The sequence below is a fragment of the Peromyscus maniculatus genome, chromosome 9 (genome assembly GCF_049852395.1).
Source record: "Peromyscus maniculatus bairdii isolate BWxNUB_F1_BW_parent chromosome 9, HU_Pman_BW_mat_3.1, whole genome shotgun sequence".
Classification (NCBI taxonomy): domain Eukaryota; kingdom Metazoa; phylum Chordata; class Mammalia; order Rodentia; family Cricetidae; genus Peromyscus; species Peromyscus maniculatus.
The window spans coordinates 75,955,421-75,982,704 of record NC_134860.1 but is presented as its reverse complement, the minus strand read 5'-3'; the positions used below and the strand labels follow the sequence as shown (position 1 = coordinate 75,982,704).

Genomic DNA, 27,284 nt, shown 5'->3' with positions numbered 1-27,284 from the left:
TTACAACTCTCAGGTCACACTCCATCGCCAAAGGAAGTCAGGGCAAGAACTCAAGGCAGGAACCTGGAAGCAGGAGCTGATGCAAAAACCATGAAGGAGTGCTGCATGTTAGTTTGTTCTCATGGCTTGCTTGGTCGGCTTCCTTATAGCACTCATTACCACCAGCCCAGGAGTGGCACTACCCACAGTGAGTTAGGCCCGCCCAGGTTAATCCTTAATCAAGAGAATAATGCATCACAGGCTTGCCATGGGCCAATCTGGTGGAAGCCCCTTCTCAACCGAGGTTCCCTCTTCTGAACGGACTCTAACTTGTGTCAAGTTGGCACAAAACTACCAGCGCACTAGTGTATTTTGTTTATTTAGTAAGAAGGAATTTAAATGAATATGGTTTTTCAAGTCATAAACAATCTAAGGGTGATAGCATCATCATCAATAAATGCTTGTTAAATGAAGTCATGGCCATCAGCTTCCAACATTGACTGAATACTGGCTTAAAGGCTGCTATTATTTCACTTTTATTAATGAAAAAACTGAGACATGCAGTAGCTCAGCATGTTATTCAGAGAGTAAGCAACCATAGAATCAGAAGTTGAACCCATCTACTAGGCATCAAAGCCGATACTTGTAATCCCCATACTGGACTCGTTTTTCCAGACGAATTTTTCGAAGGTTGAACACAGATACAAATAAACTACTTTACCCATACAAATAAACTACTATGGCACTTAGCATCCTCCTTTCTTATTTTCCATCACACACACACACCCTCTCTCTCCAAACTAAGTAAGACCTTCCTAATTCTTTGTTGTTGTTTTTACAGAGATGGCCATTTATCACTCAACCATTCCCCTTGGCTTACTGATTCCATTAAGGAAACAAGTGAGAAAGTGGACATAGTGAATGATGAAGATACAAGATGAACCAGAGTGTTCCAAACAAGACCTGAGATGTTAACCGCTTAAAGTGGAATGCATTCTCTAATACTCTGCTGGCTACCAGCGATGCACATTTAGTCTGTGAGAAGTAATTGAATTCTTTCAGGAATTTCCTCTAATGATCTAACAGAAAACTGCCCCTTTCTGAGCGATTTGGTCCAGCAAGATGCTGGAGTAATTACCATCAAATCAGAAAACAGAAAGATGTAACTGATTAGTGCTTGTGAGATGATAGGAGCATACAAATAAGTGGTTATGTCTAAACAGCTGCTTTCTAATAAAAGGCTTGGAAATGGGTTTTTATCATTAACCACTCATAAGCATTGAGACCCGCTTATAGGTATGTGACTTGAGGTCAATGAACTTCTATTGTGGCAAGATGCCAGTTACCCAGAGAGAAAGTCCACCGTCTCTAATTGATTCCCAGACCATCTGCCCCGGCTGAGGGTAACTCTACCCTGAATAGTATTATAACCTTGCTTCTTTCAGAAGCTGGGGGGGGGGGGGGCGGGTGATGATGAGAGAAACTCTACTGCTTGTTGGTCATAAGGTTATATAACTGTTCCTTAGCAACCGGCATTTGTCTTTCCTGCAACAAAGAAGTCGTTGCAAAGGGGGAAAACTAAAAATAAAACAGTTTGGACAGTTCTAATTCACAGAGGCAGCACTTCAAACCACAGGCAGGGCTGAGTGGAAAAAGAAACAAGAAAGAAAGAAAAAAAAACCCATTCCACCTGGTGCAAAGAGAGGGTGGCAGACACTCTACGTCACATGCTTTCAGGATGCCATCAGTAGTCTTTAAACCACAGATCAAAGACGCACGCCTCCTCTCTCTTCCTGCTTAGAATGCCTTCAGCTTTGAGAGGCTGAGGTCCTCACTCCCAGCTGTACTCCACTGGTCCCAAGAGGCTAGTCTATCTGGAGTCAGACAATGATGTAAACTTGCTTCTGAGGCTATCTGGACTCTGTATCATAGTCCTTCTTGCCTTTACTATGGTGTAATGACCTCATTTAGGCTCTCTCTCTCGCCCTCTCTCTCTCCCCCTCCCCCTCTCCCCCTCTCTCTCCCTCTCCCCCTCTCCCCCTCTCTCCCTCTCTCCCCCTCTCCCTCTCTCCCCCTCTCCCTCTTTCCCTCTCTCCCTCCCTCCCTTCCTCCCCTCTCCAATAAAGGAAAACTTACTTTCATAATGAATAAGAAGCCCAGAACACACCCATCTTTTAATCCAGGAGCCAGTCACAAGAATCAGTGGAGTGGGCGCCAGAATATGCTCTAAAGATCTGCCAATTGGCAGATTTAAGGCATAATAAAGAAATTCATAGGTAATTTTATTGAGGTAAATGACACTTAACTCCTTCAAAATCCCTGTTATTGGGCCTCTATGGTTTCAATCTCCAAAGACCTGGAAGGTGCCTGGTGCCTGATCATGTTTGGGACCAAGACTTCCCGCATCCGAGGCAGCTTGCTGAATACTTACCTCCCCTGGTCAGCGCGCCCCTGCCTCTCCATCATAGGGTCCTTGGGAGCCGGCATCTCCAAACTCTGTCTCCGACTTTGCTGCTGGTGCAGCTCCTTGCGCTGCCCATCCCCAGCGTGGTCCCGAGAGATGGAGGAAGTGCCCAAGCCTGGGCCCACCACCCTACTGCGGGTGTACATGGTCCACAGCCCTCCCGCTGGGTCCGAGCCTCAGCCTCTGCGGGAAGGATCCTGGTGAGGGTTCCCGGGAGGCTCGAGGAGAGGGTTCTGAAGAGCAAGCACAGCGGTTTTAACAGCTGAGTTTCGATTTCTCTCTAACCACCCTCAGGGCCAGCAGAGAACTTCCTCATTGCTTCTCTACCCAGGGGCCCTCTGACTTTATGACAGGTTAACAGCCTGGGATGAGCCAGCCTGCAGCAGGGGTGATGGACTGAGCTGGGTCAGCCAGCGACAGGTGAGTGGACTTAAAGCCTCAGCACCACGGCAGAGAGCACCAAGGGTCATTAAGATAAGCCATGGGCAGCTTCCGGTTGTTGCAGAGTCCTGAAAATACTTTTGGAACTGCTTAAACAGGGATCCCTAATCTGAGGTCACTGTTGGAGGCTGGAGACTGGGAACATATTACCTTGAGTCCCCATGGATTAGGTCAATAACTAAAACCAATGAGACAAAAAAAAAATTTTTTTTAATTGCCATTTATTAGTGGTGACTGCTGCTTGGCTGTTAGGGGAAAAGGAAAGTGAAATCAGAAGAAAGCAAACACCCAACAGAGTTGGAGAGGCAAGTTGAGGACTAAGGAGAGCTGATGGCCTGTTAGCCTTGCTAAGTAATTGACTAAACATCCAAGAAATTATGGATTAAATGCCTGCCCTAAGCACAGCTTCCAGCGATCCAACTATGTTGAATGCTTTCCTTTTTTTTTTTTTTTTTTAAACAGATTTGTAAGACTAATTTTGTAGGTCTTGGGATACGTTCTGGCATCATTTGTTTGTTTGTTTAATGCTCCAGATAATTCTGATGTGATTGCGTGGCTGGGTTCATCCCTAGCCACAGTGCGGGCCACACAAAGATGTGTGACGCTCTTCCTGTATTCTGGGAAGCGGGCGAACAAACACTAACAATGTCACTGGACACTTGAAATGATAGGAAGACGTGTAAGGTCCATGGACCGGAGAGCTAGGAACTAGCCCTCTAATTCAGAAAACGGGCCATTTGAGACTAAGCCAAAAGGCATGGGAGGTCACGAGGGTGGGGTGGGTGGGAGTGGGGGGGAGACATTATGACAGGGGTTTCTGCTGTCAAATTATTATGCGGTGTGTACCTGTCCTGGTGATTTCCTGTGGCAGAACCCCTCTGCTTTGGCAACTGGCCACCCAGAAGCTGGACTGCCGTGCTGGGAGCAGGAAGACAATTGCATGTTTGATAGCTAATGAAAAAAAAAATACAATTGAAAAGTAGTTAAGTGCGGGTGATAAAGTAGGAAGGGAGAAAGTAGTGGCCACAGGGGTCCGGATTCCTATGCACCCTCAACGAGGCATCGGAGCTCAGGTTAAGTGGGCCAGAGATTCTCAGAGCTCAGAGAGCATTAGAAGCATGGGGTGGGTGTGTTAGAACAGGTAGATAGCAGGCAGAACTGAGCACCAGGGTCAACAGAGAGATCAGGGGCCAGCCTTTGCACCACTTTGAGATCAGCAAGGACACACGCTGGCCCCGTGACAGAGCTAAGTCTCTGCCTTCCTCATGGTCCCAGTTTTCTGATCTGCACAATGTGACATGAAGTCACAATCTCAACCTTGTATTGTGAGGACTATGGAGATAATTCATATCAATGGTCGTCAGAGTTGATTTTGCCTCCAGCAGACATTAGGCAAAGCCTCAAGACACTTTTTTTTCTGTGAAGCCTGGAGGAAGAGGGATGCCTGGCATCTAGTAGGGAGAGGCCAAGAAAACTGCTAAATATAAAACACTATCCAGAGAACAGTCCCCACAACAAAGAGTTACCCAGCCCCAAATGCCCATGGTCCAGAGGCTGCCACGTCCTCACCTATCTGAAAGCTCCAGCAATGTGCACAGCTGCCATGATGCTTTAGAAGAGGGCCACCATGGTCTGCCTGTAGGCTGTACTTTGCCAAGTCATGTGTGCTTAGGGGAATGCCACAGGAGCTCTTGCTTCAAAGAGAAGATCACTTTTTTTTTTTTTGTCAGGTGCACGGGATTTAACATTTGAGTAAGGGAAAAGGCAAGTTAGGGGAACCCCCACCCCCACCCCCAAGAGCTAGTAATGGTGGTACTGATTTCAAGAATATATTTGTTTGACAATATTTATCATACAATATGCTCTGCACTAAAGTTCTAAACAGGAGACAGAATCAGACCATATTCTCTGTTTAAAATCCATGGCAGTAGGTGTCTACAAGCTTCTTTAGGACATTCCAGGATGTATTATCTATTTGCATATCTCTTACTCTCTCCCTGTCCACATATGTGTTTGTGTGTGTCTACCTGGCTTCCACCCTGGCGGCTGGGGTGTGTGCCACTGCAGAAATGGCTGGTGAAAAGAAGTAGGGCTTGGGGGCTTTTGGAAAACCTGGGGTCCCTGTCCCTGCTCCAACCAAGCACTTCAATTCCTTCTCTCCTACATACTGAGATGATGCCCAATTTTCTTTCATGCAAGAATCCCATGGCTTTTAGTGTTTGAAAAACCACCATATCACATAATGGAGAAGGAATACATTTTAGGAGACAGGAGACTGACCCAAAATCCACTGAAACTGTTACATTGCTTGAAATTTGACCGATTAGATATTCATTTAGCAAATGGCTTTCTTCTAAGATATCATTGTCCTTGGGAAATACTCATTTACTCATCCCTTTGGGTCAATGAGTTTAATATGAGCAAAGGACTTATGGGGTTGGGGAGAGAAAGAATGAAAAGGAGAATTCAAAAAATTATGCAGAGAAAAATGCTCTAAAATGACTGGAAATTCAGAAGTAAAGTGAGCAATTTTAGCCAGTCCAGTGAGCTTTAAGGAACAAGATCAACCCAAAAAGAACCCTCCTCAGTTTGGCTTGCCTGGGTAACATATCCACATATGCCTTTCCCCCCCAAGAAAACCAAGAGGTTTGATTTTTCAAGCTAGTTTCCTTAGATTAACCTCCCATTGGTATGTATGAGTTTATAAGATGCATCAACTCTGAACCTTCTGCTGATGTGAAAGGCCTTAATGAAACGTCTTCATTTCTGAAAATAAACAACATCCTTAATGTTTTTTTACATATACTCATTTATTTTGTTTGTTTATATGTGGGTGCACATACCACCACACTACAGAGCTTATGTGGAGAATGGAGGACAACTTGTGGGAGTCTCTTCTCTCTTTGCACCTTCTACCATCTTTCAATTCTGAAAGAATTGAACCCATGTCAGGCTAGGCAGCAAGCACCTTTAACCACTGAGCCATCCGGCTAGTCTTGCTTCCTAAAATCTTATGCTTCACTGTGAAGTTAGAGTAACATGTCAGAGCCTGAGAGCTGGGCCAGCAGTTAAGAGCACTTGCTCATCCTGTAGAAGACCCGAGCTCAGTTCCCAACACCCATATGGTGACTCCAGCGCCAGTTCCAGGGGATCTGGTGCCCTCTTTTGCACCAGGCATGCAGGCAATGGGCATACACAGGGCTGAGAGATGGCTCAATTCAGAGCACGAGTTGCTGTTCCAGAGGATGCAAGTTCGAGTCCCAGCACCCACATGGTAGGTAGCTCACAGGAGTCTTTAACCACAGTCCCAGGAGATGCTGTCTTCCATCCTCTGCAGCACTGCATAGAATGGTACACAGAGTTCCATGCAGGCAAAACACCCACATACACACACAATAAAAACAGAGGTTGACAAAATTCTTGAAAACACTCAGACATAGAAAATAAATAGTTTTCAAATTAAGGCAGCAAATCCAGGAGAGCTGTTAAAGCTGTTTTCCCCCACTTTGAACAATGGAGTTATGTCAATGTCACATGTTCCTTACCACCTCTTCACTTGTAGAGTGTGTGTGCATTGTACATGTTTGTACTGCAACAATTTCATATTTTAAAACCTTCTCCGATCATTATAGAATAAGATGCCACAAGGACAGATGTCCTCAAGTTCCTGCAAGAAAGGTTTCCTGAGGGCTAAGTGCACACCACTTGCTCTCTCGGCACTAGAGTTGCTGTGGTAAACAGACAGAACATTAGTACTCTGCCTCCATGCTCATCACCTAACTGTCTCATTTTAAGTACGAGGAAACAGAAACTCCACAAAGCCAAGTGACTTTCCAGGTAGTGTACACATCTGTAGCAGAAACAGAACTTGAATATAGGCCTTTCCCATCAAAGTTTGGCTTTTTACATTTTGCAAGACAAGTGCCACTAACTATATCTCTTGATGAAATTTACAATTTCAAGTAGTTTTCACTCCATATAAAATTCCCAACCATCAGCCATGCGTTGTTTTCCAGAGCCAAAACAGTTACAACAAAGTTTCTAGACCTATCAAAGTCAACACTATTAATAAATAGAAGCCCTAGCACTCTTCTGTTCACCCCTACGGTTTTGATCAAATCATTTCTATGGTGATAGACTTGTGAACAACTTGTCAAATGTTCACCAATGGCAAATGGATTGAGTGGGGCTTAAAATAGCATGTTCTGCTGTACAGAACAAAGGCCGTACTGAGCAGTGGAAAGCTGTACCCTTGCTCCCTGCACTTGCAATGATAATGAATACCATCTCTTGGCAAATGAGGGACTAGAAATGCACTTTTAGTGATGTTCCTCTGGCAGGGGGCTGATTTCTTTGGAAATTCAGACCTGAGGGAAAGACAGCAGCTGCCATCTCTAGGTTCTCACGCTGCGTGCTAGCTCTCACAAGATCTCTGTTGGCTGTGGGGCTTGAAAGAATTTCCCCTAACTTAAGAAACTTCTGCAGACTCTGTCAGCTACCTTGGCCTGGAGATTCCCTGGGAGTGTTTTTTGTTCTCTTAAACTAGGGATAAATGATTCAAACAGAAACTATCTGAACACTGTTCAGATTTTACCAAATACCTGTGCCTTTAAAAAGGAAACATCCACTTTTAAGGGAACTACCCATAGGTCTGATCTTCTGACTCTAAGCCAACAGTATGGTGGACTTCAAAGCCTTTGTGAATATGTCCAAGTGTGCCAGAGAACAAGCAACCACATGGGGAAGAGTGGGAGACACAAAAACAGAAAGCTTGAGTTGGGACTTGGTGACATCAGTGAAGATGTTCCTGACCTCCGACAACCACTGATCTGAACTCTAGTTGCTGCATCAGTGGGATAGCAGTATAAATCAAGCCGCCTCACCTGGCCGGCCCATCCACCTCTGCAGGGTTTGTGAGGGCTGAATGAGGTAAAGATGGGAAAGTGCCTCATGTATGACACCTTGATACAGCGTAAGTGGGCACTTACTTTAGAGTTATCGGGGCCCAAAGGATTTTTAATTTTAGTTCCCAAGGCTTTTGGTTTCCAATTTCTTAAACATCACAGAACTTTATCCATAATGCGTGTTTAAATTTAAACCCCCTTCAGAATAGAAACTAAGTAGAATTTGTAGTTTTATTGACCAATATAGAAATGCCTGGTATAGGGCTGAGGCAGGTGAATGGTGAATTTGAGGTCAGCCTGGGCTACATAGTAAAACCTTGGCAAAAAAAAAAAAAAAAAAAATCTGGCACAGGAGCACACTTTTTAGTGAAGCTGAGACTCTGTTGTCTTTGCTGGATGGCATTAGAAACTGTAGCTATTTCGTGACATGCTTCTAGCCTAACAACTTCTGGAAGGCGACAAAAATTCCATTGCTGTGGATAATCCCTAGGCTTCTCTTGGATTTACATAGAGAAGTCATCACCTTAGGAATCCCCACGACATTTGAAGGCTTCCAGGCTTGTAGTTTGGGATGGGATTCCCCCCACAAGATTGTTACTAGAATTGTTAGGGTCAGGTCTAGCCTCTGACAACATTAACAAGCTGGGCTCAGCCACCCTTCCTCAGTGGCCCAATAAAATTACTGAGCAATAGTGAACGTCTTCTGTGTCCTGACATGAGGTTTAAGTAGAGGTCAACAAGTATGCACGACCAAGCTGTCCTTGTAGGGAGTGTTCCTGCCCATCACTGACATCCTTATCTAGGCTCTTGGCTCCCTGTCCTGCAGAAAGTCAACTGTGTGAAGTCTTTTTCTGGAAGACATTTCCTTCTGGCTGGCCAAAAGCCTTTTGCTTCCTCAGCATGGGAGTCCTTAGGTCCCATATCTGTGTTCCACTAGCCAAAGGGAGGGACATAAATATCTTAGAATATCTTTGTTGCTGATGGGGTGTGAAGGATGGCTGGTAACTAACTTGCAAATAGACCTGAGTCCTGTTTCCTAGCACCCCTGTAAAAATCCAGGTGCAGTCTATAATCCCAACATTGGGAAGGCAAAGATAAGAGAATGGCCTGATGGCAGCCAGTCTAGCCTAATGGATGAGCTCTAGGCCAATAAGAGATCCTGTCTCAAAAATAAATAAATAAATAAATAAATAAATAAATAAATAAATAAATAAATAAATAAAATAAACCAGAGAAGCAATTGAAGAAGACACCTGACATAAGCCTCTGGTCTCCATGTGTACATACACACATGTGTATGAACATATACACATATGTGAACTTATACACATGCATAACATTTTATGAAAATATCTTTCTAAGGCCAGAATGGTTGGTTACAGGCTTAGCACATGACTTAATGTTCAGCCAACTATATGTTCCCCTTCTTTAAGTTATCAGGGAGGCTATTCCTAGCAATGTAAGTGAGAAGACCAAGGTTAGGTTGAGGATACATGCAGTCTTGAGGAAGTATGGGACTCCAGATTTATCCACCAGTACAGGACAGTTCTCTGGGTGGCCAGAACCAGTTCTCTCATCTTTCTCTTACAGCTCTCAAAAGTGCTTTTAGAAGATGCTGGTATACAGTAGTTAAGCACTTCCCTAGATAGCCTAGCCTTTCTTCCTGTCCCCTTTTCTCAATTTACAGAAGAGCTGCCCAGAACAACACAGAATTTCCTCCTCTCTCTCCTAGAAGCAGTGTGTTCGTCAACGCTTGTCCAGTGAGTCACATGGCCCCTGAAGTAAGTCATCTAGAGCAGGCAGCTTTTGGGGGCCACTTAACTGTGGTGCAATATTGGGCATGGGCAGTCGAGACTCCATCTACCTGGGGCAGGTTCCTTTAGGGAACAAGCTCATGATGGAGCTGAGATGTCTGTCTTTGCTGTCGACATGGAAGTAATAAATATGTTTTACATAGCTTGTGGTATATAAATGTGATGACTGGATTCAGAAAAATAAGTAAGGGATATATGATGCTCCTAAATACTGGCACAGGAAACAGTGGACACCAGTATACAGACTGTGGAGGGTGGCATAGTGATGACTTCTGTTCTTCTCACAGGGAGTGAAAGTCTATTGTTATCCAATACTGAGCAGTTGTTTGCAGTCTGCCACATGATCATCAGGGCAACAACTGGAATGCTACAGTGTACTGTGATGCCCAGGAGGTTATGAGTATTAAATGTCTTTCAGTTTAGGATGTTTTTACTGAATGATAGTTTTGTTGGGGTGTCTGTGACCCCATCTTATTAAATTGCCACACTTACAGCCCCATTGAACTATCTTGTGTATCTCTAAGTACAAAATGTTTGTAACACTTGCCCAACATTATATTCAGTAAATGTAGTCTGCTGTGGGATGTCATTCTGTATGCTGTGAATATGTGTTGCTCTGATTGGTTGATAAATAAAATGCTGATTGGCCAGTAGCCAGGCAGAAAGTATAGGCAGGATAAGCAGACAAGAAAAATTCTGGGAAGAGAAAAGCTGAGTCAGGAGTTGCCAACCAGATACAGAGGAAGCAAGATGACAAGGCAGAACTGAAAAAAGGTACCAAGCCACATGGCTAAACATAGATAAGAATTATGGGTTAATTTAAGTGTAAGAGCTAGTCAGTAATAAGCCTGAGCTAATAGCCATACAGTTCATAATTAATATAAGCCTCTGTGTGTTTATTGGGGTCTGAGCGGCTGTGGACCAGGCAGGACACAGGAAAACTTCCAACTACAGTAATAATCTAAACCCTCAAAAACTAAAATGAGTCAGGTATGGTAGCACAGGCTTGTAATCCCAGCTATGCTGGAAGTTGAGATAAGAGGATCACAAGTTGAAGTCTGGCCTGAGTTAGAGAGCAAGTTCAAGGCCAACCTGGGCAACTAAGGAAGAAGGGAGACTCTGTCACAAAAATTTTGAAGTGAGTTAGAGACTTGGGGACAGCTCAAAGGAAGAACACTTGCCCAGGTTAAATACTAAATAAAATCAATTTAAAAATATGTAACAAGTCCTTTACACAAGAAGACACCCAAATGAATAATAAACATATGAAAAGGAACTCCATTTGGCAAGAAGAAAATGCAAATAAAAATTAGAATAATATATCACTACTTATTCAACAATATGGCTAAAATGAATAAATATCTACAATATGGCTAAAAAGATTACAGAAAAGTCTGTAAAACAACTAAACTTTTATACTTTGCTGGTGGGCTTGTAAATTATCATATCCCCTTAGGAGAAACTGAAGGAATATGTATAACTGAATATTTGCATATCTAGTCATTCCACTGTTAGATGTACAACATAGCTGTGTGCCTGTATTCATTAACATCATATGTGAATGTTCATATTGGCATTCTACACTAGAACATAAAACCAGAAACTACTCGAAGCCTGTCTATTGATAGCTGCAGAAGGCAGTGGTTAATACAGGGACTGGTAACTGTCTAAAGTGCTGAGAATAGGTGACTCTGAGTGCTCAGCTGTAGAAGAGGCCCCTCCATCTCAAGTCTCAGGGAACGTGGCAGAAGAGTGGTGTGGCGGTCTGAATGAAAATGTCCCCTATAGGCTTACATATTTGAATGTCTGGTCCACAATTGGTGGAGCTGTTTAGGAAGGATTAGGAGGTGTGGCCTTGTTGGAAGACATGTGTCACGAGGGGTGGGCTTTGAATTTTCAAAAGCCCAGGCCAAAAGTTTCTCTGTCTGTCTCTGTCTCTGTCTCTCTCTCTGCCTGCTGCTTGCTGATCAGATGCAAGCTCTCAGCTACTGCCCTAGCACCATATCTGCCTTCCTGCTGCCATGCTCCCAGCTATGATGATAATGGACTCTGCTGTGGGATGGTCTGTATGTCAAATCTGTTGCTCTGATTGGTCAATAAATAAAACACTGATTGGCCAGTGGCCAGGCAGGAAGTATAGGTGGGACTAACAGAGAGGAGAATTGAGAGAACAGGAAGGCAGAGGGAGTCACTGCCAGCTGCCACCATGACAAGAAGCATGTGAAGACACCGGTAAACCACAAGCCACGTGGCAAGGTATAGATTTATGGAAATGGATTAATTTAAGCGATAAGAACAGTTAGCAAGAAGCCTGCCATGGCCATACAGTTTGTAAGCAATATAAGTCTGTGTTTACTTGGTGGGGTCTGAGCAGCTGTGGGACTGGTGGGTGGCAAAGATTTGTCCTGGCTGTGGGCAAGGCAGGAAAACTCTAGCTATAGGACTCACTCTCTGAAACTGTAAGGAAGCCCCCAATTAAATCTTTTATAAGTTCCCTTGATCATAGTGTCTCTTTAGAGCAATAGAACAGTAATCAAGAAAAGGGAACAGAAAGAATGTAAGACCTGAAGGATGAGGAGGAGGGCTTTGAAATGCTGACCTCTGAATATGACATGGTCACGGGACTCATGAATAACTCACAGAAACTGTAGATATTTGCATAAGACCTGCACAAGGTCAAGCCATTTAAAAATTCTAGTATGGAGTAGGAAGGAGCTTCCAGTGGCCCAGCTCTCACTAAGGAGCTATTGGTCATTGCTGGCTGCTGAGGGAAGAAGAGACTTTGTAGTGTGTTTCCATTGAAAGATCAACCATGTCCCAGAAGAGAACCCTACACCCGTGAATAGAATGGACTCAACAGATTTTTTTTTTTTTAATGTTAAGAGAATATAAAGTTTGAAGGAAGGTGTATTTAAGGGATACCAGGATCAAGATTTCAAAGAATAAAAAGAAAATTTTAAAATGATCAATAACAGATGAATAAACTGGAAGATTCTAAACTTACCATTATTTATAAGGAAGCCCTGTGTTTGTCATTTTTACTCACTTTTGCAATAGAGTAGCACCGTGTAGCCTACTCTGTAGTCTAGACTGACCTGAAACTCACAATCCTTCTGCCTCAGCCTTCCAAGTGCTAGGATCACAGATGTTCACCTGCATTATTTGTTTTTCAGTATTGATTGGCCATTAGCACTCATCCTTAGGTCCTTTCACCTGTGTACTGTGGTGGTATTCTAATTGTACTGAAATGTGATTTTGATTGTATGTTAATAAATAAAGTTGTCCAGGGGTCAGAGCTATTAGAGCCATAGACAGAGTGTGGCGGTGGTGGCACACGCCTTTAATCCCATAGATCTCTGTGTGTTCAGGGATACAGCCAGCATTGGAGACATATGCCTTTAAGACCTAGGGGGCTGTACATTCAGACAGTGATGAGGCAGTCACGTGTTTGGCTTTACAACCAATGAGAAGGCAGAATGACTTGGAAACGATTTACACACAGGAAATAGCTCTCTTTGGGGAAGCTGGGACAGCAGGAGGAAGGGTGAGATTTTAGCTCTGAGTTCTGACCTCTTGGCTTTCTCTTTTACATTGTTTCTGTGTTTCTTATTTAATAAGACGGTTGGTTACATCAACAGTGTACCTTATCATGGCTAAACCATGGTTCAACTCCAGTAACAGAAACACAAAACGGCTGTGAGTGACAGGGCCCGGAAGCTTGCTTTTAGGCACCTGTCCAAGCATATGCAAGCTGGGACCACCATAGTGTCTCCATAGTGGCAAGGGCGCCAGGGTTCCTTCATTCCCGCTGCTCTGACTTCTCTGAGTCTTCACCTTTATCTACAGCTAACGCATAAATAACCTAGCCAATGAAAATGTGGAAAGGGGGGCAATGGGGGCAATACCTTTCCCTTTATGGGTACAACGTAAACATTTCACGTCTGCCTACATTTTCCTGCAAAAAATTTAGCTATGTAGCCAAGCTACACAGCAGTAGCTAGCCTTCAGGGGTTCTTGACTTCTTGCAGTCATTTCTTTAAGCAGTTCCCTCCAGCAGTCAACACCACGGCAATATTTCACCTCTAGCAATATGTTTCACAGCCTGAGAACACATCTTGTTTTGCTTTGCTTTGCAGGTTTGCGAGCCAGCTGACACTGTGACGATAGCCAAAAAGCATGCAGCTTAGAATTTCCAACTCACAGACATGAATCCAAGCAGTCAAGAGCCTGTAATCCCAGTTTGGGGAAGCTGTGATAAAAATCATGAGTTCAAGGCTAGCCTGAGCTATACAGCAAGCCTTTGTTTCCAAATACACACACACACACACACACACACACACACACACACACACACACACACACACACACACGTTGTCATTTGGAAAAATAAATGTTTAATGTTCTTTTGAGCCACACCATAAGAATAATTAATCTGTTACACAGCAACAGGTAACTAAGACGAGTAAGGAGGAAAAATGAAAGAAGAAAGGGAAGTGAATGTAAGTATGGAATTTTAGGTAGAATGTCCCGAGGAAGTCTTCCTCCTGGGTGAGGAGTCGTGGATTTATAAACACTCACTGGGCCTCAGGTGACCCTGTCTCACAGCTCCACTGGGGCTGAAGAACACCAGTTACTGACTGACCACATCAACACCTGCAGCAGTTTTTTGCTCACTATTCTGATTAGGTCAATACTAGTCTATGAAGAGGGATGGCTTAGAAGGCTGAAAACACATGAGAAAGGAACAATTACTGAATGACTAGTTTAAATTGCAGATCATACACATAGAAACTAGAGTTAACAGACAGAAACCCAAAAGCATCTATTCACTTTTAGGGCTGCCACAGCCAAATTCCACAAACTGGATAGTTTGTTTTTTTTGTTTTTTTTTTGTTTTTTTTTTTTTTGTCTTGTTTTTTGGATTTTCAAGACAGGGTTTCTATGTAGTTTTGGTGCCTGTCCTGGATCCTGCTCTGTAGACCAGGCTGGCCTCAAACTCACAGATGGCTCTGCCTCCCGAGTGCTGGGATTAAAGGCGTGCTGGATAGTTTAAAACAACAGACATTTACTCCCTCAGTTCTAGAGGCTACAAGTTCAGGCAGTGTTGTCTCTTCCTGGGATAGTTTCTGATATTTGCCAGAAATCCTCAGTGTCCCTGGTTTGCAGCTACATCACAGCAGCCTCTCCTCTGCCATCACAACACGTCTTCTCTGTGTCTATTTCCATCCCTCACTCCTTATAAAAGCTCAGGTCTAGTCAGTGTGACCACAGCTAATGCAATGGTTGCGTCTGCAAAGCACTCTTCTCCCAATACAACACCTTCAGATGCACCAAATTCACAAATCCAACACTCCAGGGAACCCAACCTGATGAGCCCATGGAGGGCTTCCAAAGTCTCTTCTTTGCCCGAAACACTTGAGTGTAGTTTAGTAGTATTTCGGTATACATTTCTTAATAATCAGGGCACCCTCTTAAGCAACCAGGTCATACCCATAAAAATCAAGAAATTAACACTGATACACATTCCCATTTAATACATGAACTCTACTCAAATTTTCCAAGTTGTCCCAGTAGAGGATTAAAAAAAAAAAAGTAAAATCCTTCCCTTCCTCCACCTTCATGATCTAGGAATTGATTCTGGACTATTCAATTGTTGTGTTTCTTTGATTCCTTTCAAGCCAGAAAAATCCCCAGTTTTCCTATTCCTAATGATTTTTGATGTTTTTTGAAGTGCACAGGCCAATAACTTTGCAGAGTGTCTTTTAATTTGCCCTTGTGTGATGTTTCATCAAGATTCAAACAACGCCATGCATTTTGGCAGGAATCCTGTAGAAGGATGCTGTGTTTCTCTCAATGTACCACGTTGGGAAATGCATGGTGATGGTTTGTCCTGTTCTTGGCAGTGTAGACTATAATCACTTGGTTTAAGATGACACATGCTGGGTTTCTCCACTGTGGGGCTTTTAAATAATTAATAAGCAGTTGATAAGCAATTTGTGGGGAGATACTTTGAGGCTATGTAAACATGCAGCTCCTCATCAAACTTTTACCCACTGGTTTTAGCATCCATGGATGTTTTTCGCCTGAATCATTTATGAATATGAAATAGCAATTTCAGACTTCGTCGTTCCTTCTACATTAACTAGTATTCTCCTTGAGATGGAGAATAGCCCTTTCCATTTGTTTATACAAATAGTGACTCCTGGATCTTTATTTTATTCGACAGGTTATAATATATTACTGTTGTTTCTGGGATTTCATTCTGGACTCCCTTCAGTTCCCTGGTCATTGTTCATCTCTGTTGAATTAATTCATACAAGACACCCAGAGAACAGAGGAGAAGACAGGCAGCATTTATAACTCAGAGCTTATTAAAGTGAGGAATTCTCAAGGCTGAGAGTGCTCAGTGGCTAAAAGGACCGCTATGCCAACCTAACAATTGTAGGCAGGTTTCATACTATTTCTTTTTTTTTTGTTTTGTTTTGTTTTGTTTTGTTTTGTTTTTCTTTTTTTTTTTTTTTTTTTCGAGACAGGGTTTCTCTGTGTAGCTTTGCGCTTTTCCTGGAACTCACTTGGTAGCCCAGGCTGGCCTCGAACTCACAGAGATCCGCCCGCTTCTGCCTCCCGAGTGCTGGGATTAAAGGCGTGTGCCACCACCGCCCGGCATCATACTATTTCTTAAAGTTTCTGGAGAGTGTTTTCTTGTCTGAGTGATTGACAGTCCTATTTGTAATAACTGTATTTAAGGTTGTGTGTGTGTGTGTATGATGTGAGTGTAGATGCTGGAGACTACCAAAATAAAGCATCATATGCCTAAGAGCTAGAGTTACAAGTGATTCTGAAACACGCATGGATGTAGAGAATCAAACTCAAGTCCTCTTCAGTGCTCTGAACCCCTGAGTTGTCTATCCAGTCTCTCCAGGGCCTCATTTGGATTAATTCATGAGGGAAGGACAGTGGTGTGTCTTTGTTCTTTACCAAACAGTGGCTTATGAGCCCTTGGATGGTTTAGAATGCCATATCTCTATCAAAGAGCAAAGATATACCTCAGATCTCATGCCTTCAGAGGCCTGCTGATGATAAGCGTGAACTCTAACTTCAACATTTAAGCTTACTAATATCCAACTGGCTACCAAACACTATTCTTATTTTCCCTGTCACATTTGGCTAGTGAGAGCCCTTTCTTGCTGGCCTCTGTAGATGTAACCAACCGTCTTATTAAATAAGAAACACAGAAACAATGTAAAAGAGAAAGCCGAGAGGTCAGAGCTCAGAGCTAAAATCTCACCCTTCCTCCTGCTGTCCCAGCTTCGCGAAAAGAGACCTACTTCCTGTCGGTTCGTATTTTTAAAGTATGTTGTTCTGCCTTCTCATTGGTTGTAAACCCAAACACATGACTGCCTCGTCACTGTCTGAATGTACAGCCCCCTAGGTCTTAAAGGCATATGTCTCCAATGCTGGCTGTATCCCTGAACACACAGAGATCTTATGGGATTAAAGGCGTGTGCCACCACCGCCACACTCTTGCTATGGCTCTAATAGCTCTGACCCTGAACACACAGATATCTATGGGATTAAAGGCGTGTGCCACCACCGCCACACTCTTGCTATGGCTCTAATAGCTCTGACCCCCAGACAACTTTATTTATTAACATACAATCAAATTAATATTTCAGTACAAATCAAAATAATATTTCAATACAATTAGATTACCACCACATTTCCCCTTTTCTATTTTAATAAAAAGAAAAAAAGCAAAAGGTTATGACTAACAAAAGAAAAACTATATACAAAAGTACAATAACTATATACAATATATACAAGTAATAAATACCTAAACAGGTATTTGACGAATCAGAGAAAATAATTCCATTATCTATCCTATTTTGATAATTCCAAGATGTATCTAATGTACTTTCTATCCTAATTAATTTTCAACTATAACTAACTAATCTTCAACCATAACTAACTAATCTTCAACTCCCTCAGAGACCCAAGAAGGGAATAATATTAGCTAACAAAAATAAAAACAGGAAGTGCATGCAAGCAACTTCCAAAAAATTTTTTGAGTTGACAGAAACAGCCAGCTGCCTGGGCAGTCACCTGAGGTTTCTCCGTAGTGTTGGGGCATCATCTTCAGCCTATAGGCTTAGTGTATCTGACAGACTCATTTGTGAAGTAGGATGTACACAAGGTCAACAGTTCAACCTCACATTGGGTGAGAGCAGTCCACGTACCAGAAACACCTGAATTCCACTAGTGTCCTGTCATGATTCAGGATTTTAAATTCTGGAAATTGTTGACAGTTTTTTAATTCAGCTGTCCATTCTTCTTGGCTGTGTATATATGGCTTCATCTCAGCATCCCCTTCTTCTCCACATCCCTCTATTAAATGCCAGTCTACTTTTGAGAGGCATGAGCTTTCAGCTGCTGTTCCATTGTACAACAGAATCCATCGGCCCTCTGCCTGTTAAGCTGCCTTCGAAGAAAAGGGCACCGTACCTTTTCCGGATGCGAAGGCCACTTCAGGGATGGGGCCATATTGTCCTGGCCTCAGAAGATGCCTTTTGATAAAGCCATAACCACACTTGTTTTGGCAAGAATCAGTAGTCCCTTGTTTCGTGATCTGTCTGTCCATTTTGTCCTGTTGATTCGAGGATACTTTGTTGTCCAGTGGCTATCTTTTGCCAGAATGAAAGTTGACTCCATATGCAGTTTCTTCAATGCCCATATTTTCTCTAAAGTAGATTGGTACTGCCAGGAGCCGACATGTCTCAAAAAAGAAAAATTTTCTAAGTTATTAAAACATTTTAAATGCCATATTCTGTAGATCTCTGAAGGGTTTGAAGATGACCTGTCTAAAACATCTCTGCTCAATTTTTAAAACATATCTAATATGACTACAAGTTCTATGATAATGTCTAACTACTAGCTTTCATTTCTTTATATCCTAATAGTTGATAATAATAACATTCAAGGATCAGAAATTTGCATTACATTGTTAAATGGATGGAATAAATACAATTAGAAATATACATATAGCATTTTCTAACAATATCAGTTTCAAATTTGTGTACAATATAAAACAATTCAATCCAATGTAAAGTATTTAAAACTAGTAATTGTCTTTCTCTTTTCTTTCTTTTTTTCTTTCTTTCTTTCTTTCTTTCTTTCTTTCTTTCTTTCTTTCTTTCTTTCTTTCCTTCTTTCTTTCTTTCTTTCTTTCTTTCTTTTTTTTTTTTTAAACAAGAACCTTAAATCTAATCTCCTTTGCTTAGCCTTTTTCCTAACCCTTGACAATAACTTGTAACCAACCCCCCTAAATACTGAAAATTATCCCAGACCCAGAACCCATTAAAAAGACCAAAAAACCACCTGCCCCACACCACCTCTTTGGGAATGTGGGCGTCGTATTCTTAAAATTGCTTCCTGCTGGGTATGGGCGAAGTTTTCTTTATCCTGAAAGAAAAATTTTAGGTTAATTGTCAAATTCTAAGAGAGGTAACTATATCCTTCACTATCCAGTCTGTGTATAATGCCAAAGTTCAGGGTTTATCTCAAGTCCTTATTCAAGTAGTCTTTGAGACTGGATCATCTCAGCTAGTCATCTCAAAATTGCTCTGAGCACCTTGTAGTTCAAAGCTGATCTATGGATGATGTTTGTCAGCTTAATGATATTATTATTGTCCACGTGGAATTGTTGTTGTTGTGGGGCCCCATCTTCTTTCTGGAGACTTCAGTTGATGTTAGGCCTGGCCGTGATTTCCTGCAGAAAACTGATAAGAGACTCGAACACAAAAACATATATATGCAGCTAGCCTTTTTTCTAGAATTAGTTAGTACTCTATGTGACCATTCATATCTTAACAAAGTTTAAAATGTATATATATATATTAATCTTATAAATTTTGATATAAATTTTATACTTTGAGAAAAGTTTAAAGAATCAGAATAGAATCAAAGAGTTGAGATTAGTAATAGAATAGTCCCTTAATTAATTTTGCTTTTGTCCTGTACCATAGCAGAAGATGGCTCTTATTCTGGCATGATACAGGGAGTTTGCATTTTCCTTTTAACAACATGCTTGATTTTAAAGAAGGAGAGAGCCATTCTCCAACTCCAAAGTCAGCTTTAAATTTTAATTGAACTGGGACTATTAGAAAACCAAGAGTGTTAAATCTTTAGAGAAAAGCAGAAACAAACATTTAGGAAGACATAAAATTTTTTTTAGATAATATATACCCATACACCGTTTCACTCTGTTTCTTGGGATAGATGATTTGTCCCTTTTCTTCAGTTGTCTCATTTGTCCAGTGTTCTTCAGATTCCTTAACCTTCATTCTCCTAAAAGACAAAAACAAAAACCTTTCCCCAAGACTAATTTTGGGGATGTTCCTTTTTGGCAAGTTATTATCTGATGAAATGAAAAGGCATGTTTTATTGATACAAGTTAGTTTAAATTGGATGTTCATGCTGGTTGATGAACTATCACCTCCTCTAATTAAGAGGTCTCTCTTGTTCAAATCGAACCTTTATCAATTTTGATGGTACCCACAGCTTATCTTCTCCTGTAGAAACAAAAGCAAAACCACGTCCCCAATGTAATACATACCCTGGTTTCCATTCTGAGGTCAGCACATCCTTAAAGTATATAGGCTGATTTAATTCTGTAGTTTTTTCTATTATCCAATGTCTCTCTGCAGCTGTTGTTCCTTTCTCATTGGCATTCAGAAAATTCAGTTAGAAGAGCATTATGCAGTCTATTTCTGGGGGTTTTTGTTACCCATTTCTGTTTATTTAACATATCCTTTAGAGTTCTGTTTGATCTTTCTATAACTGCTTGACCTGTAGGATTATGTGGTATGCCTGTAATATGCTTTATATTGTAATAAGCAAAAAACTGTTTCATTTTAACAGAGACATATGATGGAGCATTGTCAGTTTTGATTTGTGCAGGTATACCCATGATGGCCATAACTTCTAGCAAATGAGTGATTACAGAATCAGCTTTTTCAGAACTCAAAGCAGTTGCCCATTGAAATCCTGAATAAGTATCGATAGTGTGGTGTACATATTTCAATTTTCCAAATTCTGCAAAGTGAAACACGTCCATCTGCCAGATTTCATTTCTCTGAGTACCCTTTGGGTTACATCCTGCTGGTAATGGCGTCTGATTGTAGAAGGAACAAGTAGGACATTTCTTTACTATTTCTTTGGCTTGTTGCCAGGTTATGGAAAAATCCTTTTTTAAACCTTTACTATTGACGTGATGTTTTTTATGAAATTCTGAGGCCTCCAGCACATTTCCTATCAATAATTTATCAATCTCATCATTGCCTTGTGCTAGAGGGCCTGGCAGACCAGTATGGGATCGAATGTGAGTTATATATAAAGGATGATTCCTTTTCCTGATTGTATCTTGTAATTGAATAAATAGTGAAGTTAATTCTGAAGCATCAGGGATAAATTCTGCAGTCTCAATATGTAACACCACTCTTTCAGCATACTGAGAGTCAGTTACTATGTTGAGAGGTTCTGAAAAATCCATTAATACCAACAGAATAGCATACAATTCTGATTTTTGAACTGAATTATACGGACTTTGAACCACTTTACTTAAATTTTCTGATTTGTAACCTGCCTTTCCTTCTTTGTTGGCATCTGTATAAAATGTACGAACTCCAGATATGGGTTTTTGCCGTACAATTCGAGGCAAGATCCAATCAGCTCTCTTTATAAGATCAATTCTATTGCTTTTGGGATATTTGCTGTTAATTTCTCCCAAAAAATTACTGCAAGCTCTTTGCCAAGGTTCACTTTCTGTCCATAATTTTTCAATGTCCTCCTTAGTTAATGGTACGACAATTTCTGCTGGGTCTATGCCTGCTAATTGACGAAGTCTCATTTTTCCTTTGTAAATCAAGTCAGAGATTTTTTCCACATAAGTTTTTAATTTTTTATTTGGTTTATTTGGTAAAAATATCCATTCCAATATAATATCTTCCCTCTGCATTAATATTCCAGTAGGAGAACGCCTAGAAGGTAAGATAACCAAAATGCAATCCAGCTTTGGATCAATACGATTCACGTGTCCTTCATGCACTTTCTTTTCTACCAAGGCTAATTCTTTCTCAGCTTCAGGTGATAATTCTCTTGGACTATTTAAGTCCTTGTCACCTTCTAAGGTTTTGAACAAATTAGTCAGTTCATCATTTTTTACCCCAACAATAGTTCGTAGATGAGAAATATCTCCAAATAATCTTTGAAAGTCATTAAGAGTCTGTAGTCTATCTCTCCGAATTTGCACCTTTTGGGGTCTAATTTTTTGTAGCTCTATTTTATATCCTAAATAATTAATAGAATCTCCTCTTTGTATCTTTTCAGGAGCAATTTGTAATCCCCAGCGAGGCAAAATTTTCTTTACTTCTTCAAACATTATTTCTAAAGTATCTGCATTTGAGTCAGCTAGTAAAATATCGTCCATATAATGATAAATTATGGATTTAGGAAATTTTTTACGTATCACTTCCAATGGCTGTTGTACAAAATATTGGCACAGAGTTGGGCTATTCAACATTCCCTGTGGGAGGACCCTCCATTGAAATCTTTTAACCGGTTGAGAATTATTATAAGTAGGCACTGTAAAAGCAAATCTTTCTCTGTCTTTTTCTTGTAAGGGTATTGAAAAGAAACAGTCTTTTAAATCAATAACTATGAGAGGCCATCCTTTTGGTAACAGAGTAGGCAAAGGCATCCCAGATTGTAGAGAACCCATTGGCTGAATTACTTTGTTAATTGCCCTAAGGTCTGTTACCATTCTCCATTTACCAGATTTCTTTTTAATAACAAATACAGGAGAATTCCAAGGGCTGGTTGATTCTTCAATATGCTGAGCATTTAACTGTTCTTCTACCAGCTCTTCTAAAGCCTGGAGTTTCTCTGTTGTTAAAGGCCATTGCTGGACCCATACAGGCTTGTCTGTTAACCATTTTAAAGGTAGAGCTGTTGGTGTCTTTGGAAGATCATCAGTTATTGTGCCCTGTTCTTGTATAATATGGATGGCTGGTGACCACTCATTAGAACAATATCTTCTAATATTTCTCTCAGTAACATGTGCTAGTTTATGATTTGTTTCTGAGATTGGAGGGATGTTAATCTGAGTATTCCATTGTTGCAACAAGTCTCGACCCCACAGGTTCATAGTTATGTTAGCCACATATGGTTTTAATTTTCCTCTCTGTCCTTCTGGACCTATACATTCGAGCCATCTTGCACTCTGTTTCACCTGAGATAATGTCCCAATTCCTAACAGTTGAACGTTTACCTCCTGAAGAGGCCAAGTTGGATGCCAAAATTCTGGTGCAATTATGGTAACGTCCGCACCTGTGTCTACCAGACCAGACAACAAAACACCATTTATTTTTATCGTTAATTTTGGTCTTTGTTCATTAATAGAAGTTTGCCAAAAAATTTTCTTTATGTTTTCTCCTGAATTTTCTATTCTCTCTGTTTCATCATTCTGACCAGCATGATTTATTCCAATAGGCATTTGGTTATTTAATCGCTCTCCAGAGCAGGCATTTCCTCTATGGCTGCCGGAAAGGTTTGAACTGGATTTGCACTGGGGGCCTGCGCGAGGCCCCTCTGGGAGTTTCCCGAAGACTGAGGCAAAGGATTACCCTGTCTGTCCTTTGTTGATCTACATTCGTTGGTCCAGTGTTTTCCCTTACCACACCTTCTGCATACTCCAGAAGGAAGGGGCATTCTGTTGCCATTGTTCCTTGAAGAAACATTGTTTCTGGAAATGACCTGTCTACAGTCCCTTTTCAAATGTCCTTGCTTTCCACATCCAAAACATCTAACACTCCTCAAACCTTTTGAAATTACTTCTCCTACCCATGTATCATCATGCTCATCAGCTTCAACATTAATTGTTTCTCTAATCCAATCTTCCATAGGTGCAGATCTTGCCCTTAATGGCCTGATTATTCTTTTGCATGCTGCATTCGCATTCTCAAAGGCCAAAGATTCAATTATTGCCTTACCAGCTTCTGAATCCGAGACCGTTCTCTTTACTGCTGAAGCCAGTCTTTGTAAAAAATCTGTAAAAGACTCTTTTGGGCCTTGCTTCACCTTTGTAAATGACTCAGATTTTTTTCCTGGTTCCTCAACTTTGTCCCATGCATTCAAGGCTGCCGTTCGACATAAAATTAGGGTTTGGACATCATATAAACATTGTGCTTGTGCTGAAGCATATTGGCCTTCACCCATAAGCTGATCCTGGCAAACTTGTACTCCTTTACCCCTCCATTGTTTTTCTATGTTTTTAGCCTCCTCCTTAAACCAAGTCAGAAATTGAAGTCTCTGGCTGGGTTCCAGAACACCTTGTGCGAGGTCCCGCCAGTCCTGTGGTACTATCCTATTATATGTTGACCAAGTGTTTAACATTTGCTTTACATATGGGGAATGCATGCCATAAGATACTATTGCCTCCTTAAACCTTTTTAAATCCAACATTTCAATTGGAGCCCAAGTATTTTGTGTAGCCATTTGATCAGGCATCTGCTGTACTGTTACAGGATAAATTAAGGGTGACTGTGTGAAAACAGGCTTTCTTTCTGCAACCTTATGATCCCGACTTGAAACAACTTCACTGTTAATTTCTTCTGTCTGAATTTTTACAGGTTTAACAAGTTCTTCTAACGCTGTTATCCTGGCACTTAAATTGACTATCTTTTTAAATATTAAAATGTGGATTATTATAGTGATGAGGTGCATAATTCCACCAATACTAATATTATATAGTTGTTCCATTGCCAGACTGCCTAAAATTTCGAACAAAACCAATTTTCTTCCAATGTACACATAAAACCCATTTGTTTTTTAATGTGGAAAAAAATTCTCTTTTAGATAGTTTCCTTTAAAATATCTGATATATTATGACTTACCAAATCTGCGTAGAACAGTAGAAATCCGAGGGGATTTTCAAAGCAGCCACCTAGTGTCCCAGGTGTAAATCCAGAGAGAGAGAGAGAGAGAGAGAGAGAGAGAGAGAGAGAGAGAGAGAGAAAAGAGAGAACGCACAAGAAAGCGTAGCCGGCTAAAGCTTAAATGCAGCCACGTGTTCCCTCTTGTGCCGAGTCAAGGCTTGGGTCTGGCTTCCTTAAGCTCCGACCACGTGCGTTTACAGGCAGGGCCCTGTTCGGCAGGGCAGGTCTGAGTTGTTTGTAGCACCGGCTTTAGGCAAGCTGCTCACAGACCTAGGCCCGGGCTAGAAGTTGCTACCCGGACTAGGACGCCAGCAGCTCGGACTAAGAAGCCGATCGCCGCCAGCCGCCGTGTGCCGCCGCTGCCGCCGCCGCCGCCGCCGCGGGCCGCCTGCCGCCCTTGCGGGAAAGCGGACCTACCGCCAAGCCAAGCAGTTTTTAATGGATTCTTGTCACGTTGGGCGCCAGATGTAGATGTAACCAACCGTCTTATTAAATAAGAAACACAGAAACAATGTAAAAGAGAAAGCCGAGAGGTCAGAGCTCAGAGCTAAAATCTCACCCTTCCTCCTGCTGTCCCAGCTTCGCGAAAAGAGACCTACTTCCTGTCGGTTCGTATTTTTAAAGTATGTTGTTCTGCCTTCTCATTGGTTGTAAACCCAAACACATGACTGCCTCGTCACTGTCTGAATGTACAGCCCCCTAGGTCTTAAAGGTATATGTCTCCAATGCTGGCTGTATCCCTGAACACACAGAGATCTTATGGGATTAAAGGCGTGTGCCACCACCGCCACACTCTTGCTATGGCTCTAATAGCTCTGACCCTGAACACACAGATATCTATGGGATTAAAGGCGTGTGCCACCACCGCCACACTCTTGCTATGGCTCTAATAGCTCTGACCCCCAGACAACTTTATTTATTAACATACAATCAAATTAATATTTCAGTACAAATCAAAATAATATTTCAATACAATTAGATTACCACCACAGGCCTCTATATCCTTCTACAATTCTTTGAGAACTCCCTTACTTTCTAATACAGAGGATGTCCCAGACTTAAGTTTTCCCTGCCTCAGACAATAGAGTTATTTCTCTACTTAGTCATGTTTTATTTCATTGAGTAATAGTATTTATGAACCATGATTTAGGTGCTAAGCAGATACCTTTCTTCCCCCCCCCCCAGAATGTCATTGCTTCTGGGCATTTTTTCCAAAGATATTCATAGAAAATATGTGTATGCATAAACATATACAAGTAAGCATACATATATCTCCATTTCTATAGTTAGTTATCCAATAGATACCTGCTGATCTATAAATTGGTAAATAGATAATACAGTAGGCTGAATTCTAAAGACTGCCCTCCCTAAGATTCTTATTTCCAGTTATTTAATCAAACATTAATGTAGGTACCATGACAGGGGGGATTTTTGTAAGTATCATTAAACTCCCAGATTTATTTATTTATTTACTCATTTCTGAAACAAGGTCTTGCTTTGTGGCCCCCCCAGCTCTGGAACAAGCATTCTTTCTGTGCCACCATGCCTGGCTTCATTTGATCCTGAGAAACACTATTATGAGAGACACAGGCTACTTAAGTTCTTTAAAAACAGTTCATCATCAGGGAGCAGAAAAGGAAGTCAGAGTTTTAAGGCACAAGAAGCGCAGCAGCTGCTGCTGGCCGGAAAGCGGACATAAGGAGCTTGTAATGGCCTCAACTGATAGCCAAAAGGAAGACACAGGTCTCAGCGCCACAACCACAAGAACTGAATGCTGCCAACAACCTGAATGAGCTTGGAAGATTCTTGTCCAGGCCTGCCAGATGGGCAGGCAGTCTTACAGACACCGTGACTTCGGCATCAGGGTACACAGTATATAGAGCCTGGCTGAGCTCCTTTGGATTCTGCAGAAGTCTGAGCCAATATAAATGAGTGTGACACAGCTTGTTACAGCAGCAATAGAAAACACATACAGACAGACATTGCTGCAAGTATAATAGAATTTAAATTTTTCCTTATAGACATATGTCATTCATAAGGAGCCCTGTGACAGTGAATATTATTATCAGCTTGACAGGAACTAATTTCACCTAGTATACGAGCTTGTCGGTATGCTTGTGAGGGATTGTCTAGTTGGGTTTGCACATAGGCCAATCTATAAGAGTTTATCGTAATTGAGGAGGGAAAACCTGCCCACCATGGGCAGTTCTATTCCCTGGGCTTGGGTCTTAGATTGAATAAAAAGGAATAAATCAAACTGAAGTATCATTCACCTCTCTCTGCTTCCTGACTGGAGATACAATGTGACCAGCTGCCCTAGGCTTTTCCCTCCATGACCTTCCCACCAGGATGCGGTGTACCCTGAACCTGGGAGCTAAAATAAACCTTATCTTAAATTGTTAGGTGTTTTGCCACAGAAATAAGTAACTAATACAATAATACAATTTCTTTTCAACCATATCTGACACTATGATGGTGGGGTAGGGTAGAGAAAGGGGTGTCCTGGGTGCCAGAGGAATTGGGATTTGTAGCCATACCCACTAGTCTCCCAGACTGGGAGAGGCACTGAAGACTGAGTTCAGTCACCAAGGGCTAATGATTTACTCTACCATGCTTATGTAATGAAACCTCGGTAATACATCCTAAACAACTGAGTTTGAGGAATTTCTAGACTCATGAACACATCCAGGAG

General features: G+C 41.5%; 2 protein-coding genes across 11 annotated transcripts in view; one reads left to right on the top strand and one right to left on the bottom strand.

The window, feature by feature from the left end:
* The window catches only part of Epsti1 (epithelial stromal interaction 1), a 103,371-nt gene extending 100,635 nt beyond the window's left edge, over positions 1-2,736 (bottom strand). For all 10 annotated transcript variants that reach the window (XM_042285224.2, XM_076545413.1, XM_076545415.1 and 7 more), the window contains exon 1: positions 2,411-2,736. In XM_042285224.2, coding sequence (XP_042141158.1) covers positions 2,411-2,589 — 179 coding nt within the window. In that variant the 5' untranslated portion in view covers positions 2,590-2,736. The remainder of the gene's footprint in view (positions 1-2,410) is intronic.
* Dnajc15 (DnaJ heat shock protein family (Hsp40) member C15) overlaps positions 2,731-27,284 on the top strand; it is an 86,637-nt gene continuing 62,083 nt past the window's right edge. Inside the window, exons 1-2 of the mRNA XM_042285231.2 lie at positions 2,731-2,863; positions 9,476-9,569. Of these exons, the coding sequence (XP_042141165.1) occupies positions 9,558-9,569 (12 nt within the window). The 5' untranslated portion in view covers positions 2,731-2,863; positions 9,476-9,557. The remainder of the gene's footprint in view (positions 2,864-9,475; positions 9,570-27,284) is intronic.